The sequence below is a fragment of the Microtus pennsylvanicus genome, chromosome 11, assembly GCF_037038515.1.
Source record: "Microtus pennsylvanicus isolate mMicPen1 chromosome 11, mMicPen1.hap1, whole genome shotgun sequence".
Lineage (NCBI taxonomy): Eukaryota > Metazoa > Chordata > Mammalia > Rodentia > Cricetidae > Microtus > Microtus pennsylvanicus.
This window is the reverse complement of record NC_134589.1, coordinates 66966013-66980408: the sequence shown is the minus strand read 5'-3', so window position 1 is coordinate 66980408 and position 14396 is coordinate 66966013. Positions and strand designations below refer to the sequence as shown.

General features: G+C 40.4%; 1 protein-coding gene across 2 annotated transcripts in view; it reads left to right on the top strand.

Moving 5' to 3' along the window:
- Positions 1–4070: 4070 nt before the first annotated feature.
- Positions 4071–14396, top strand: part of Fnip1 (folliculin interacting protein 1) — an 81286-nt gene continuing 70960 nt past the window's right edge. The window contains exon 1 of one of the 2 annotated variants that reach the window (XM_075992598.1): positions 4071–4330. In XM_075992598.1, coding sequence (XP_075848713.1) covers positions 4239–4330 — 92 coding nt within the window. In that variant the 5' untranslated portion in view covers positions 4071–4238. The remainder of the gene's footprint in view (positions 4331–14396) is intronic. The other variant, XM_075992599.1, reaches the window with a different exon arrangement.

The following is a 14396-nucleotide window of genomic DNA, read 5'->3' as shown; positions in this document are numbered from 1 at the left end:
AAAACAGTAAACAACACGTTTAATATGTTACCAATCTCAAAAGAATTTAAGTATAATTGTGTCTTACAAATTTATATCCTTTCTATCAACATATAGAAGAATGAAAATAGATTCATATCTATTGCCATACACAAAACTCAAGTCCAAATTGATCAAAGACGTCAACATAAAACCAGCCACACTGAACTTCACAGAAGAGAAAGTGGGAAGTACGCTAGAATGCATTGGCACAAGAGACCATTTCCTAAATATAACACTAGTAGCACAGACAATGAGAGAAACAATTAATAAATGGGACCTCCTGAAACAGAGAAGCTTCTATAAAGCAAAGGACATGGTCAACAAGACAAAACGGCAGCCTATGGAACGGGAAAAGATCTTCACCAACCCCACATCAGACAGAGGTTTGATCTCCAAAATATACAAAGAACTCAAGAAATTGGTCATCAAAAGAGCAAATAATCCAATAAAAAATGCGCTACAGACATAAACAGAATTCTCAACAGAGGAGTTTAAAATTGCTGAAAGACACTTAAGGAAATGTTCAAAATCCTTCGTCATCAGAGAAATGCAAATCAATACAACTCTGAGATTGCATCTTACACCTGTAAGAATGACCAAGATCAAAAACATTGATGACAACTTATGCTGGAGAGGATGTGGGGTAAAGGTAACACTCCTCCATTGCTAATGGGAGTGCAAAATTGTACAGCCTCTTTGGAAATCAATAGGGAGATTTCTCAGAAAATTAGAAAATGACCTTCCTTAAGACCCAGCAATACCACTTTTGGGCATATATTCAAAGGATCCTCAATTGTACTGCAAGGACATCTGCTCAGCTATGTTCATAGCAGAATGTGGAAACAACCTAAATGCCCCTTGACCGAAGAATAGAAAAGGAAAATGTGGTACATTTACACATGGAATACTACACAGCAGAAAAAAATTAATGACATTTTGAAATTTGCGGGCAAATGGATGGATGTAAAAAATATCATATTGAGTGAAGTAATCCAGATCCAGAAAGACAAATATCATATGCACTCACTCATAAGTAGTTCTTAGGCAGAAAGCAAAACAAACAAACAAAAATCCAGCCTACAATTCACAATCCCAGAGAACGTAGACAACAAAGAGGACTGTAAGAGAGACATACCTGGATCTAATGTACCTGGGAAGTAGAAAAAGACAAGATCTCCTGAGTAAATTGGGAGTATGGAGATCATGGGAGAGGGTAGGAGGGGAGGGGAGAGAAAGGGAATGAAATGGAGAAAAATATATAGCTCAATAAAATAATAAAAATTGTATCCTTTCAATGTTTTGATTCTGTTATTTAGTGTTATATTACAGTACAGGGAAATGTGATGAGTGGTAGCAAATAAATTTGGTTTTCTCTGTAATTTAAAGACTGAGAATACAGAGATGAAGGGATTGTATGATTGGAGAACACTAAAATAAAACATCTCTTATGCAAGCAGCACGGCTTCTCCTACTATTAATATCTATGATCACCTATGAAGTAATTCTTTCCCAAGATGAAGGCACATGAGGATACTGTATGTGGAAACTTCCTTCTGAGGGAACCTGGAAAGATGCATCTCTGTGCCAGCCATGGACAGCCTCTTGTCCTTAAGAGACTTTGGTCCTGTGTAGAAGGCTTTGGTCTGCTTATATTTCACATTCACCTAACTCATATGAAAACAAGAAACTTCAGCAGTTTGCACATTTTGTCAACTATGTTTTTTCTACATTAAAAATGTCACAGATATTTTTGCTTGAAAAAAATATATAGCTAATTTTTCCCATATTAAAGATCTTCTGGTGTTTGATGTGAGATTGAGAGGATTATCTGAAATGTACAAGAAATGTATTTGGAAACTTGATTGCCCCATGTCTTAGTCACTGTTCTATTATTGTGAAGAGACACCATGGCCACAGCAACTCTTAGAAGAGAAAACATTTAACTGGGGCTTGCTTACAGTTTAAGAGGCTTAGTCCATTATCATCATGGCTGAGATCATGATGGCACACGAGGCAGGCATGGTGCTGGAGAAGTAGTTGAGAGCTACATCCTAATCTGCAGGCAGAGAGAGAAGATACAACTGGGCCTGGCATGGGCTTTTTGAAACCTCAAACTGCACCCCCCAGTGAGTGATACACTTCCTCCAACAAAACTACACCTGCTCTAACTAGGCCACACCTCCAAATCCTTGTAACCCTTTCAAGCAGTTCCACTCTGGTAACGGAGCATGCAAGTATATGAGCCTATAGGGTGTGTTCTTATTCAAAGCACCACACCCAGTAACTTTTGAAACTTGTACAATTTACAAAGGAACCATGAATAAAATTTAACCTGTGCACTGCAAACCTTTTCAGACTTTCCTTATGCCATAATCTCATTATTAGTTCATTTATTTCACAACACTAATCACTGTCTGAAATTACCTTACCAATTTGCTGTCTTCTTGTCTATAAAATTAGCTTGTCTGTTGTTAATATTGATCTCCAGTACACAGAACTCAAATGTTTGTGGAATGAGCAAATTTGCCTTTTTTTCTTCTCTCTCTCTCTCTCTCTCTCTCTCTCTCTCTCTCTCTCTCTCTCTCTCTTTCTTTCTCTTTTTTGTTTGTTTTTGTTTTTCCAGACAGGATTTCTCTGTGTAAAAGTCCTGGCTGTCTTGGAACTCTCTACGTAGACCAGGCTGGCCTCAAACTCACTGAGATCCACCTGCCTCTGCCCAAGTACTGGGATTAAGGCTTATGCTACCACTGCCCGGCCGCAAATCATTTTGTAAACATCTTCAAGTAGTGCTTTAAAAGTCTCGTGCACTGGAGCTGTAGAGACAGGATAGGGAACTGGAGATGAGCCTGAGCTTCACAAAGACCCAAACAAAACAAGCACATTCATACCATGCTCCTGGCAACAGCTTTGGAAGCTGGGGAGACAACTTGATGGATAAAGTTCTTGCAGCGTAAGCATGAGGACCTGAATCTGATCCTCAGAATCTACTTCAAGAGGATGGGCAAAGGAATGTAAAGTTGTAATCCTACTGATATTAAGAAGATGAAGCAGAAAGAGCAGTGTGGACTGATTACTTGGTGAGCTCTGGCCAACAAGAGACCCTGTCTCAATAAATATATATAAAAATCTTGTAACATCAGAGTTCATCATGCTAACTATTGACAAATTATTAACAATATAAAAATATATCAGTTAAAATTAAGAAGCTGGTAGCTTCTTAAAGATTTGGTTTCTATTTCAAGTTAAATGAAATTCTCAAGCATCTTTAGCTTTCCAAGCATACACCACCAGTTCCCTGACATCCACATTTCTCAGAGAACTGCATTCCAGTACACAAAATCCCTCATCCTGGTAAACGGTTGACGAATTTGAACTGAACCCTGACGTTTTGATAAGATTGGAAGGACATTCACGAGCCTTATTTTCCTTTTTGAGAGCCCAGTCTTGTCACTTGGTTACAATGCGGGAATCCTCCTTTCCCATACTAGATATTAACATATGTCTTTATTTTGTGGAAGTTCTGATTCCTGCCTCCCTTAGACATTTTGCTAAAATTCATGTTTGGTGCTGGGGCTCAAACCCAGGGCCTCCAGCATGCTACACAAGCCCTCTGCTACTGAGTCCTGGAACCACGTTTCTCAGATTCTAAATACTTAGCATAAAGGGTTAGATATTTTTAGGTAGATGCCTTCTTTAAAGCTGCTTGCCTCCCTTGGTTTTGCTTGTGATTTTGTTGGTTACCAAGGAGACCAAGCCTGAGCAGTCGCTAGATCTTCCTAGATACTAAAAGTGGGTGTCAATGGAAACTGAGCACCCCAAGTCTCGGACCAAGGTCTCCTCCCAGAGCCTAGGCAGCCGGGGAGGGCCAGGGGCGGGCCTAGGGCCTGGAGGCTCTCTCCCGCCTCTCGGCGCGCGCCCTCGCACGCCCCGCCCCGTGAGAGGGCGCGTGACAGACCCGTGGGCCAGCCAATGGCAGGCGGCCCCGCCTCCCCACCCCCACCCCGCCCCCCGCTCAGCTCGCTGCCACGTGACGCGGCTCGCTGCCAGCCAATCGCCGCGACCTCAAGCTCGCGCTCCGCCCCGCGCGCCGTGGCCGTTTGAAGTGACTAATTTCTGTCATATGACTGAGGCGCCCATGGGGGTGGCGGGGCGGCGGTAGGAGCGGGGGGCCTCCGGCGAGCTCCCAGCTGAGCGACCCCGGTCCGGCGGCGGCCAGCATGGCGCCCACCCTGTTCCAGAAGCTTTTCAACAAGCGGAGCGGGCTGGGCGCGCCGGGCCGAGATGCCCGCGATCCAGACTGCGCGTACAGGTAGGGCGTCGCGGGCCCCCGAGAGGGGTCGCGGCCTCGGGCGGGGCGTGCGGTCCAGTGCCCGCTTTGCTCGGCTGTTGACGTCCCGCCCGTGCCACGCACCCGCGGCCTCGGGAGGCTGGCGGTTCGCACGCTGCCGGGGCTGCGACCTCACCGCAGGCCTCCGGGGCCGGGCCGGGAGCTGCTCCCTCCCTGTGATCAGCCGCCCTCGGTTGGCTTTGTGCAGGCAGCCGCGCGTTCGGCCAACCTGCGGAACGCAGAGGAGGCTGACCGAGCGAGTGGGCAGGCTGCCGGTCTGTCAGCCTTCTTGGAAACTAAAATTGGAGCGGTGCAGTTTATCGGGCCGAGCGACCTTAGTGTTATCGAAGGAGAAATGCGACACCGAAGTGGTTAGGGTTCCTACCGGCTGGACTCGAGGAGGACCCGCGTTAGTTCTTTCCCCTTGCACCTCTTACCGAAAAGGAGTCCTGTATAGAAAACGGTAGCAGATTTGTGTGGGGGAGGGGGACGATTGCAGGCTTTGTTCATTTCTGATTGCAGTACCTGTTGCTGCTGTAGTAACTTTTTAGACTTGTCAGATTTTATGGAAGCTTGGCTGAACGGTTAACTTCAGCCGTGGAATTGTATTGGAAGAAGATACTGTCGTGTCTTCCATAATGCGCTGTGGAAACTTGCACATGTAACTAGGCCAAATGTCACCTATCACACAAACTTGGCAGTATAGCAGAGAACCCAACTGTACGCTAGTAGTAAGGGGACACTGTCCAATTTTGCAGCAAAGCTAATTGTGCTACACAGGTTTTATAGTTTTTAGTATTCTTGAGATTGTCCACCCTGGCAACAATGGAGATTACATCAGGAAGCCATGTATGAAATTGAATAGTAAATGGCAGGTAATTTAACTGATATTTAGAGCATGAAAAAGCTCAGTTACCATTTTGGAAACGCTTAATCAAAGAGTTTTCGACTTTTCTTCTCCATACTGGGAAGTAAATGTCTTGTGCCACGGTCATCTGACATTTGTTTTTCCTTTGAAAAACGAAAGTGCAGATAACACGAGCTAATACACGAAGACTAGGGACTCTAGAGACCCAGGCTCTGGAGAGAGAGCTTTAAAAGATGACATTTGAATAGGCAGCTGTTTATTTCTGTGCAGAGACCAACTTTGAGTAACCAAGGTTACAAGAGTCTCAAGTCCCTAATGTGAATAAAATCTGCTTTTTGAGTAAGTGTTATATATGGTTGTGTAATACTTTACCACTGCCAAAGAACTTTCTCAGAGTTATCTCGTTTGATATTTCACAGTAACCTTGTGAGGTAGAGCAAGTAGCAATGTAGAGAACTTCATAATCCTTTTTCCAAGATGGAAGCCCAATCCGTGCAGTTCATCTTAAAGCTTGCTATGAAAACAAGACGTGTACAAGTGTAATGTGAGAAAATGAAAAGTCTGAATCACATACCTAGTGACTTGAGATCTAATTAACCCAGCTTTAAAAAAGCTTCCTTGAGTTATAATTTAAATACAATAAAATACGAATATATGTAAGGGTACAAGTCACATGAGTGCATTCCATCAGCTTAAATTTTTGCTTTTGCTCACTCCTTTTCCTCTGTCCTTAATCCTTTATCACCCAAGATAATATTTGGTCTGTTTTCTGTCATTATGATTTGGGCTTTTTGAACATGTCATATAAATGTAGTTATAGTTTACATAACCACATGTCTGTTTTCTTTTCACCCAGAATGATGATTTTTGAAGTGTATCTTGGATGTTGCTTTTTTAGTAGTTCCATCCATTCTTTTAAGTAGGTGTTCCACTGTGCGGGTGTAGCACAATTTTTGTTTTGTTTTTCTTTCAGTGTGGGGTGTCTTTATGCTTTTGCATGTGTGGGGGTACATATGGAGTGCTGAATTTAATGTTGAGGATTCTCTTGGATTGACCTTTCATCTCACTTATTAAGTCAGGGTCTCTTAGTCAAACCCTGAACTTCTCTATGTTACTGGTCTTGTCAGCCCCTGTGCTCTGGCAGTCCCCTTGCTCTGCCTTCTGGGGCTGGAATAACAGGTGACAGGATATGCCCACCTGACATTTCTGTGAGTTTCTGGGTTCTGAACTCCCAGTCCTCACACTTTCTTGGCAAACAATTTAACCATTTGGTCATCTCTCGAGCCTTACAATTTGTTTATTCATTTATCAGTTAGAGGATATTTGAACAATTCTGCTGTGAATATTTGTGTATGAATCTTTATTTAGAAATAGTTTTTGTTTCTTTGTATGGATACTGAGCAGTAGAGTTGCTGGCTCATGTACAAAGTATTACTTAACTTTTTAAAAAGTTCCCAAGCTTCTTCAAAAGTACTTGTTTTAGGGCCGGGCGGTGGTGGGCACGCCTTTAATCCCAGTACTGAGGGGGGGGGGGCAGAGGCAGGTGGATCTCTGTGAGTTCGAGGCCAGCCTGGTCTAGAAGAGCTAGTTCCAGGACAGGAACCAAAAAAGCTACGGAGAAATCCTGTCTCGAAAAATCAAAAAAACCAAAAAATTTGTTTTAAGTTCTAGTAGTGATATATTAGTTATTTTACAAAAAAATTACTTTTGCTATAAATCTCTTCAGTACATTAAATTATCCTTTTAAGAAAATGAATACTTTTTTATTGTGTAGAAACATAACTATCCTAACCAATTAAAATTTTAAATTTTATTTATTGTTTTGTGTGTATATGATGTGTGTGAGGGACATACATGTGATACAGTGTGGATGTGAAGGTCAGAAGACAACTTTGTGGACTTGGTCCTCTCCTTCCACCTTTACATGAATTCTGGGAATGGAACTCAGGTCACTAGGCTTGTGTGGCAAGTACCTTTAACCTCTGAGCCATCTTACTGACCCCTAATAATTTTTTGTCTTTTGGCTATAGCTGTTATGAGGGTATATAGTACTATTGAATTGTAGTTTTAATTTGCATTTGCCTAAGGTGTTGTTCAGCACTTTTTTTTTATGTCACCAGGGTTTGGAGTGATTGAAATTGTGTGCATACACTAGGCAGCTTAAACTGACCAAAATGTGTATGTGTACATGTGTGTGTGTATGCATGCTCACATGTTAGTAGCTTAAATTGTTAAAATCACACTTCAAAAATATGTGTATGGGTGTTTTGCCTGCATGTATATATGTGCACCATGTGCATTTCATGCCCTTAGAAAAGGACAGGAGTCCCACAGAACTGGAGTTACAGATATTTGTTAGCTGCTGTGTAGGTGCTAGGAGACAAACCTGAGTCCTCTGGAATAGCTGCCCGAGCTCTTGACCTCTGAGCCATCTCTTCAGCCCCTTAAATCACACAAAAGGCACAGACATTAGTAACTACCTATTTCCAAGAGGCAGTTCTTAGAGAAGACCAATCATGGTTAGCCACTGTAAGGCTTCATTATAGGAGATAACTTTGACAAAGAAACCCTAAATATGTTTCTGTATTGTCTTTCATGGTTCCCCCATTAGAAAAGATGGCCAGGAACTGCTGCCTTCTTGATGTTGTTCACTCTTAGGACTGCCCCTACTGAACAGAGTCCTGTGAGCTTGTCTCATCTGTTTCTTAGCTGGAAATGAGTTTGAAAGATACCATAGGATATTTTTCAGACATTTGTAGGATTTATTTTTTAATTTTCTTTTGAGATGAGGTCTCACCATGTTGTTCAAGCTGGCCTTGAACTGACCATGTAGCTTACTTTGACTCAACTCACAGTCTTCCTACTTCTATTTGGTGGGATTATATGCCTGTGTCACCATACCCAGCTGTCATTATAGAATTGAAATGATATTTAGGTAATTTAAAGAATTCGAGGAAAAAGGTGCTGTCCAGAAGATTGATTCTATTTTGTGTTTTTTCCATTAGGCACATTAAAGTGGAAGTAAAAACATTTAACGTAAGCTCAGTAGTGTATTACTTGTAAAAAGGCTTGTTTTAGATATTTTTATCCAGTTTTTTAAAAAAGCCTTTAATTTGGTGAAGAAAGTTATTTTAAATGTTTTAGGAAGTAATTATTAAAAAGAGTTGTCTGTGGTTTTTATTTTCCTGAGTTAATGTCTTAGTTAAGGTTATCATTGCTGTGAAGAAACACCATGATTAAAGCAACTTGAAGAGGAAAGGGTTTACTTGTCTTACACTTCCACATTCAGTTCATCATCAAAGGAAATACGATGGGAATTCATCAGGGCAGGAACCAGGAGGTAGGAGCTGATAGAGGCTACCATGAGGGGTGCTGCTTGCTGTCTCCCCCCCCCCCCCATGGTTTGCTCAGTCTACTTTCTTATAGAACCCAGGACTCTAGCCCAGGGATGACACTACCCATAGTGGGCTGGGCCCTTCCCCATCAGTTGCTAAGAAAATGCCCTACAGCTTGCCTTCATCTATGGAAGCATTTTCTTAATTGAAGTTCCCTCCTCTCAGATGACTTTAACTTGTATCAAGTTGACATGATATCTAGCACAGTTAGAAACATTTACTCTTTATTGTCTGTAGCAGGAATTCTGCTAACTACCTCTTAATGGAATCTTTCTGTGTTTCCCTCTTGTGTTTCTTCAAACTAAACTAATTTCAGTATGCTATAGTATAAAAAAATAAAAGGAAATTCTCAACTAAATTTAAACTTTTCAACTTGACCTGCTAGCTTTCTTTTGAATTTTAGTGGTATATTTTACCTGTTACTTTCTCAATGATATTTGTTGATATAACTTTGAGAAACATCATGCAGTGATTTAAGGTCTTTTGGTTTGGACACCAGACTTCTGGATTTTCAAACTGAGTTCTAGCATTTAATTGCCAAGTCTTCAGATTTCATTCTTTTTATCATCGTGAAGTCTTAGATGCAATGCTGCTAGCTCCTTCTCACATCACATCTTAGAACAGACAGACTGTACTTCAGGATTTCCAGTAAAAGTTTTAGAGAACTGTGCTGATTGCATTCGATAAACTTACCCATGATTATGACCTGGACCAGTGCTAAGGCATGTGGAGTTGCTCTGATGGTGGTAGTATACCTCAAGCCAGAAATATGATCAGGTCTCACACCAAATGTGGCTGAGATTGGGTCAGGGATGCTGAGAAGAGTCTAGGTACCTGTTATACCTAATCTTAGAGATGTTCTGAGGATAAATTGATAGTAGATACTCAAATGTTAGCATTTCCCAAACCCTCATTTCCGAGAGTCCTCCCTTTCTGCCCTCCTCCTTTCTTCCCTTTCGCATGTTTCTCTTTTTGTTGTTTTGGGGGTTTCAGTGATTTGACTAAGAAATATCTTCATAGACTCAGGCATTTGAACACTTGGTCTCCAGGTGGTGATGCTGTTTGGGGAGGTTTAAGAGGGTCAGCCTGCCATAAGAAGTACATCATTGGAGGTAGGCTTTGAGAGTTTAAAGCTCTGGTGCTCACTTCCAGTTCACTTTCTCTGCTCTGTGCTTGTTGCGAAAGGTGTGATATATCAGCTTCCTACTCTTGCTGCCGTATCTGCTGTTTATTGCCATGCTTTCCTGCCATGATGGCCTCCTAACCCTGTGGAATAGTAAACCCAAGCTCCCTGTTCCATATTTATGCCTTGTCATGGTAATTTTTCAGAGCATCAGCAGAGTAACTAATATAGATTGCTTTTTGTTTTGAGGCAGGTTAGCCTGTAACATGTATTAATAATCCTTTTGCCATAGCCTTCTGAATGTTGGGAATGCAGGTGTACCCCACCAGGCCTGGCATCCTAGTTTCTCCTTTCATTCTTTCCAGCTTTTTTGTTTGGATGTCAGATTTCATTAGAGTCTTTGTTATTTATTGAGAATAATATGACTTATGTGTTTGCACATTGTTTTGAGCACTGTGATGACAAATTTTTTCTTTATTTTAAAAAAGAGTGTGTGCGCACGCACATGTGTGTGTGGGGGGTGTGGAGGTGTGGTTGTGTTTAGGCCAGAAGTTAATGTTGATGGCAAAGGGCTTTTTCTTTTTCTTTTCTTTTCTTTTCTTTTTTGAGTCAGAGTCTCTTTTGTGTGTGTGTACATCTTTTTTTTAAATTATTGATTTTATTGAGCTATACATTTCCCTATGCTCCCTTCCCTTCCTCTCCCCTCTCCTTCAGCGCTCTCCCACGGTCCCCATGCTCCCAATTTACTCAGGAGATCTTCTCTTTTCCTATGTAGATTAAATCCATGTATGTCTCTCTTAGGGTCCTCATTGTTGTCTGTGTTCTCTGGGATTATGATTTGTAGACTGGTTTTCTTTGATTTATGTTTAAAAACCACTTATGAATGAGTATATATGATAATTGTCTTTCTGGGGCTCAATATGTTTTCTAGCTCCATCCATTTGCCTGCAAATTTCAAGATGTCATTATATTTTTCTGCTGTGTAGTACTCCATTGTGTAAATGTAACACATTTTCTTTATCCATTCTTTAGTCGAGGGGCATTTTAGGTTGTTTCCAGGTTCTGGCTATGACAAACAGTGCTGCTATGAACATAGTTGAGCACATGTCCTTGTGGTACGATTGAGCATCCTTTGGGTATATACCCAAAAGTGGTATTACTGGGTCTTGAGGAAGGTTGTTTCCTAATTTTCTGAGATCACCATACTGCTTTTCAAAGGGGTTGTACCAGCTTGCACTCTCACCAGCAATGCAGAAGTGTTCCCTTTTCCCTACATCCTCTCCAGCATAAGTTGTCATCAGTGTTTCTGATCTTGGCCATTCTTACAGGTGTAAGATGGAATCTCAGAGTTGTTTTGATTTGCATTTCTCTGATGACTGAGGATGTTGAGCATTTTCTTAATTGTCTTTAAGCCATTTTAGATTCCTCTGTTGAGAGTCTGTTTAGGTCTGTACTCCATTTTTTTTTATTGGATTATGTGTTCTTTTGTTGTCCAATTTCTTGAGTTCTATGTATGTTTTGGAGATCAGACCTCTTTCTGATGTGGGGTTAGTGAAAATCTTTTCCCATTCTGTAGGCTGCTGTTTTGTTTTGTTGACCGTGTCCTTTGCTTTATAGAAGCTTTTCAGTTTCAGGAGGTCCCATTTATTAATTGTTTCTCTCAGTGTCTGTGCTGCTGGGGTCATATTTAGGAAGTGGTCTCCTGTGCCAATGTGTTTAATTGTATTTCCCACTTTCTCTTCTATAAGGTTCAGTGTGGTTGGCTTTATGTTGAGTTCTTTGATCCATTTGGACTTGAGTTTTGTGCATGGTGATAGATATGAGTCTGTCTTCCTTTTTCTACATGTTGATATCCAGTTATGCCAGCACCACTTGTTAAATATGCTTTCTTTTATTTATTTGATATTTTTTGCTTCTTTGTCAAAAAACAGGTGTGTTCATCCGTGTGTGGATTAATATCCAGGTCTTCAATTTGGTTCCACTGGTCCTCCTGTCTGTTTTTATGCCAATATAATGCTGTTTCAGTAATGTAGCTCTGTAGTAGAGTTTGAAGTCAGAAGTTCCTTTGTTGTACAGGACTGTTTAGGCTATCCTGTGTTTTTTGCTTTTCCATATGAAGTTGAGTACCGTTCTTTCTTGAAAGAGAAAATTATGTGAAGAATTTTGCTGGGATTTTGATGGGCATTTCATTGAATCTGTAGACTGCTTTTGGTAAGATTGCCATTTTTACTATGTTAATTCTACCTACCCAAGAGCATGGGAGATCTTTCCACTTTATGGTGTCTTCTTCAGTTTCTTTCTTCAAAGATTTAAAGTTCTTGTTATAAAAGTCCCACTTGTTTGATTAGAGTTACTCCGAGATAATGCTATTTGTGGCTATTGTAAAGGGTGATGTTTCTCTGATTTCTTTCTCAGCCCATTTATCATCTGTGTACAGGAGGGCTACAGATTTTTTTTTTTTTGAGTTAATCTTATAACCTGCTACGTTACTGAAAGTGTTCATGAGTTGTAGAAGTTCCTTGGTAGAATTTTTGGGGTCACTTATGTATCACATTATCAGCAAATAGTGAGAGTTTGACTTCTTTTCTGATTTGTATCCCTTGATCTCCTTTTGTTGTCTTATTGCTCTAGATAAGACCTCAAGAACTATATTGAATAGATATGGAGAGAGTGGACAACCTTGTCTTGTTCCTGATTTCAGTGGGATTGCTGGGAGTTTCTCTCCATTTAGTTTGATGTTGGCTGTTGGGTTGCTGTATATGAGGCAGGGTCTCTTTATATAGCATTGACTGTCCTGGAACTTTCTATGTTTACTAGACTGGTTTCCAACTCATAGACATTTGTTTGTTTCTACCTCACAAATGCTGGAATTAAAGACCGCTATACCCAGCTCCCAAACCTTAATTTTTGAGAAAATGGTACCTCACTGAACCTGAGCCTTATTCATCAGTTCAGCTAGGCTGGCCAGTGAGCTTCAGGAATCCACTTGTCTCCAGCTCTCCCCTCTGCCACAGCACTGAGGTTACATGTGCATGCTACAGCATCCAGATTTTTACCTGGGTGCCAGGGGTTGAACTGAGGTCCTTAGACTTGCACAATAGGCACTTTACCAACTGAGTCATTTCCTCACTCTCATATTTTTCTCTATAAAGTTTCAGTGGAGCAGGACATAGTGATCCATACCTATAATCATATCATTTAAGATGCAGAGGCAAGAGGATTGCTGCAGATTTGAAGCCTGGCTGGTCTACATTGTGAGTTCTAGGCCAGCCAGGGATGCATAGTAACACCCAGTTTCAAAATACAAAGTGTAATAGAACCTTTATTTCTCCTTTTCCCCTCTTCTTTATTTTCCTCCTTATGATGGATATGGATCCCAAGTCCTCACACATATTAGGCAAGTGCTCTACCATGGAGCTACATCCCCAAGTCCTAGTCCGTTGTCTTCTGTGTTGTAATTGCACTCATTGGTGTCATATCTTCACTAGATTTTAAGTTCTATAAGAGGGAATAGCCACTAATAGGTTTTCTGCTGTATTTCTGGTGCCTGGCTCAAGAAGAAAGTCACTAAATGTTTGATGAATGGAAAAAAAAAGGCTACTGGATTGAAATATATTACATGTAAGAATGAAATTCTGAAGCTATAAGAAATTAAAAATACTTTAAATTATGGAATTGAAAAGTTCTAATTAGGTTAAAATTATTTCTATTTTGAGTTACTTGTTTGATATTATTTAATAAATAATTTATATTTTTCTTTGACATTGCCAATTTAAAGAAAAATTTCATATTTCATTGTTTTTTTTTAGGATTTCAAGGACAGCCCCTTTTTTCAGAATAGATTATTATACCTTTTACTATAAACCTCATTAGCAGTTAGTGTAATAGTGTATTTTCTGGTGTCGTCCCTGACATTGAGTGTTGCTGACTGAGTAAAAGAATGAATTAATGAACTAGTAGTCTTCTTTTTGGTAATTTAGAGTTTAAAAATAGAAGTGGTTTTGGAGAACATTTTTTTCTCCTTGCTTGAAGATTCTGGCCTCTTATGCCTTGTATGGTTGTCGACTGAACCTATTGGGAAGCTGGAGCTCCAGTATAACCTATTTGTAAGGACACCTCCAGAGCTTCAGGGACCTGTCTCCTTGTACACACATTGCCCACACTGCCTAATACAGAGTGTCCTTTAACACAGTAGCATTCTATTCCAAGCTATTCCAAATGTGGTTGGCTGCTTCATATGATTCTCCTATCTCTAATGTAGTAGTTGGATAGGGTTGTAATTAAAATTTGTAGATGGGTTAATGAACTCAGTTTATACAATTGATACTGTACTTGGAGGGCAGGGCTTTGAGGTTTGTTCACCTGCTTTTCTGTCTCTATAATCTGTATATATTTTTTAAAAATTCCATTTATACTAGGAAAATGCAGATTGTGAGGTACTGAGAATGTGAATCAACTGTGGCCTGTTCACACAGCTCCTCAACATAGATTTACTACTAGTTTTATATTTTCGGTTAATTCTTAGTTTAGAAGCCACAAACTACACATCTATAACAATGCAGAAATATACTAGGAATTATTTGTGAATAATTTAATTGTTTAACATTTTTATCAAAGAAACATAAGATTTTGCAAACCTAAAAATCAGTTCTACTTTTATGC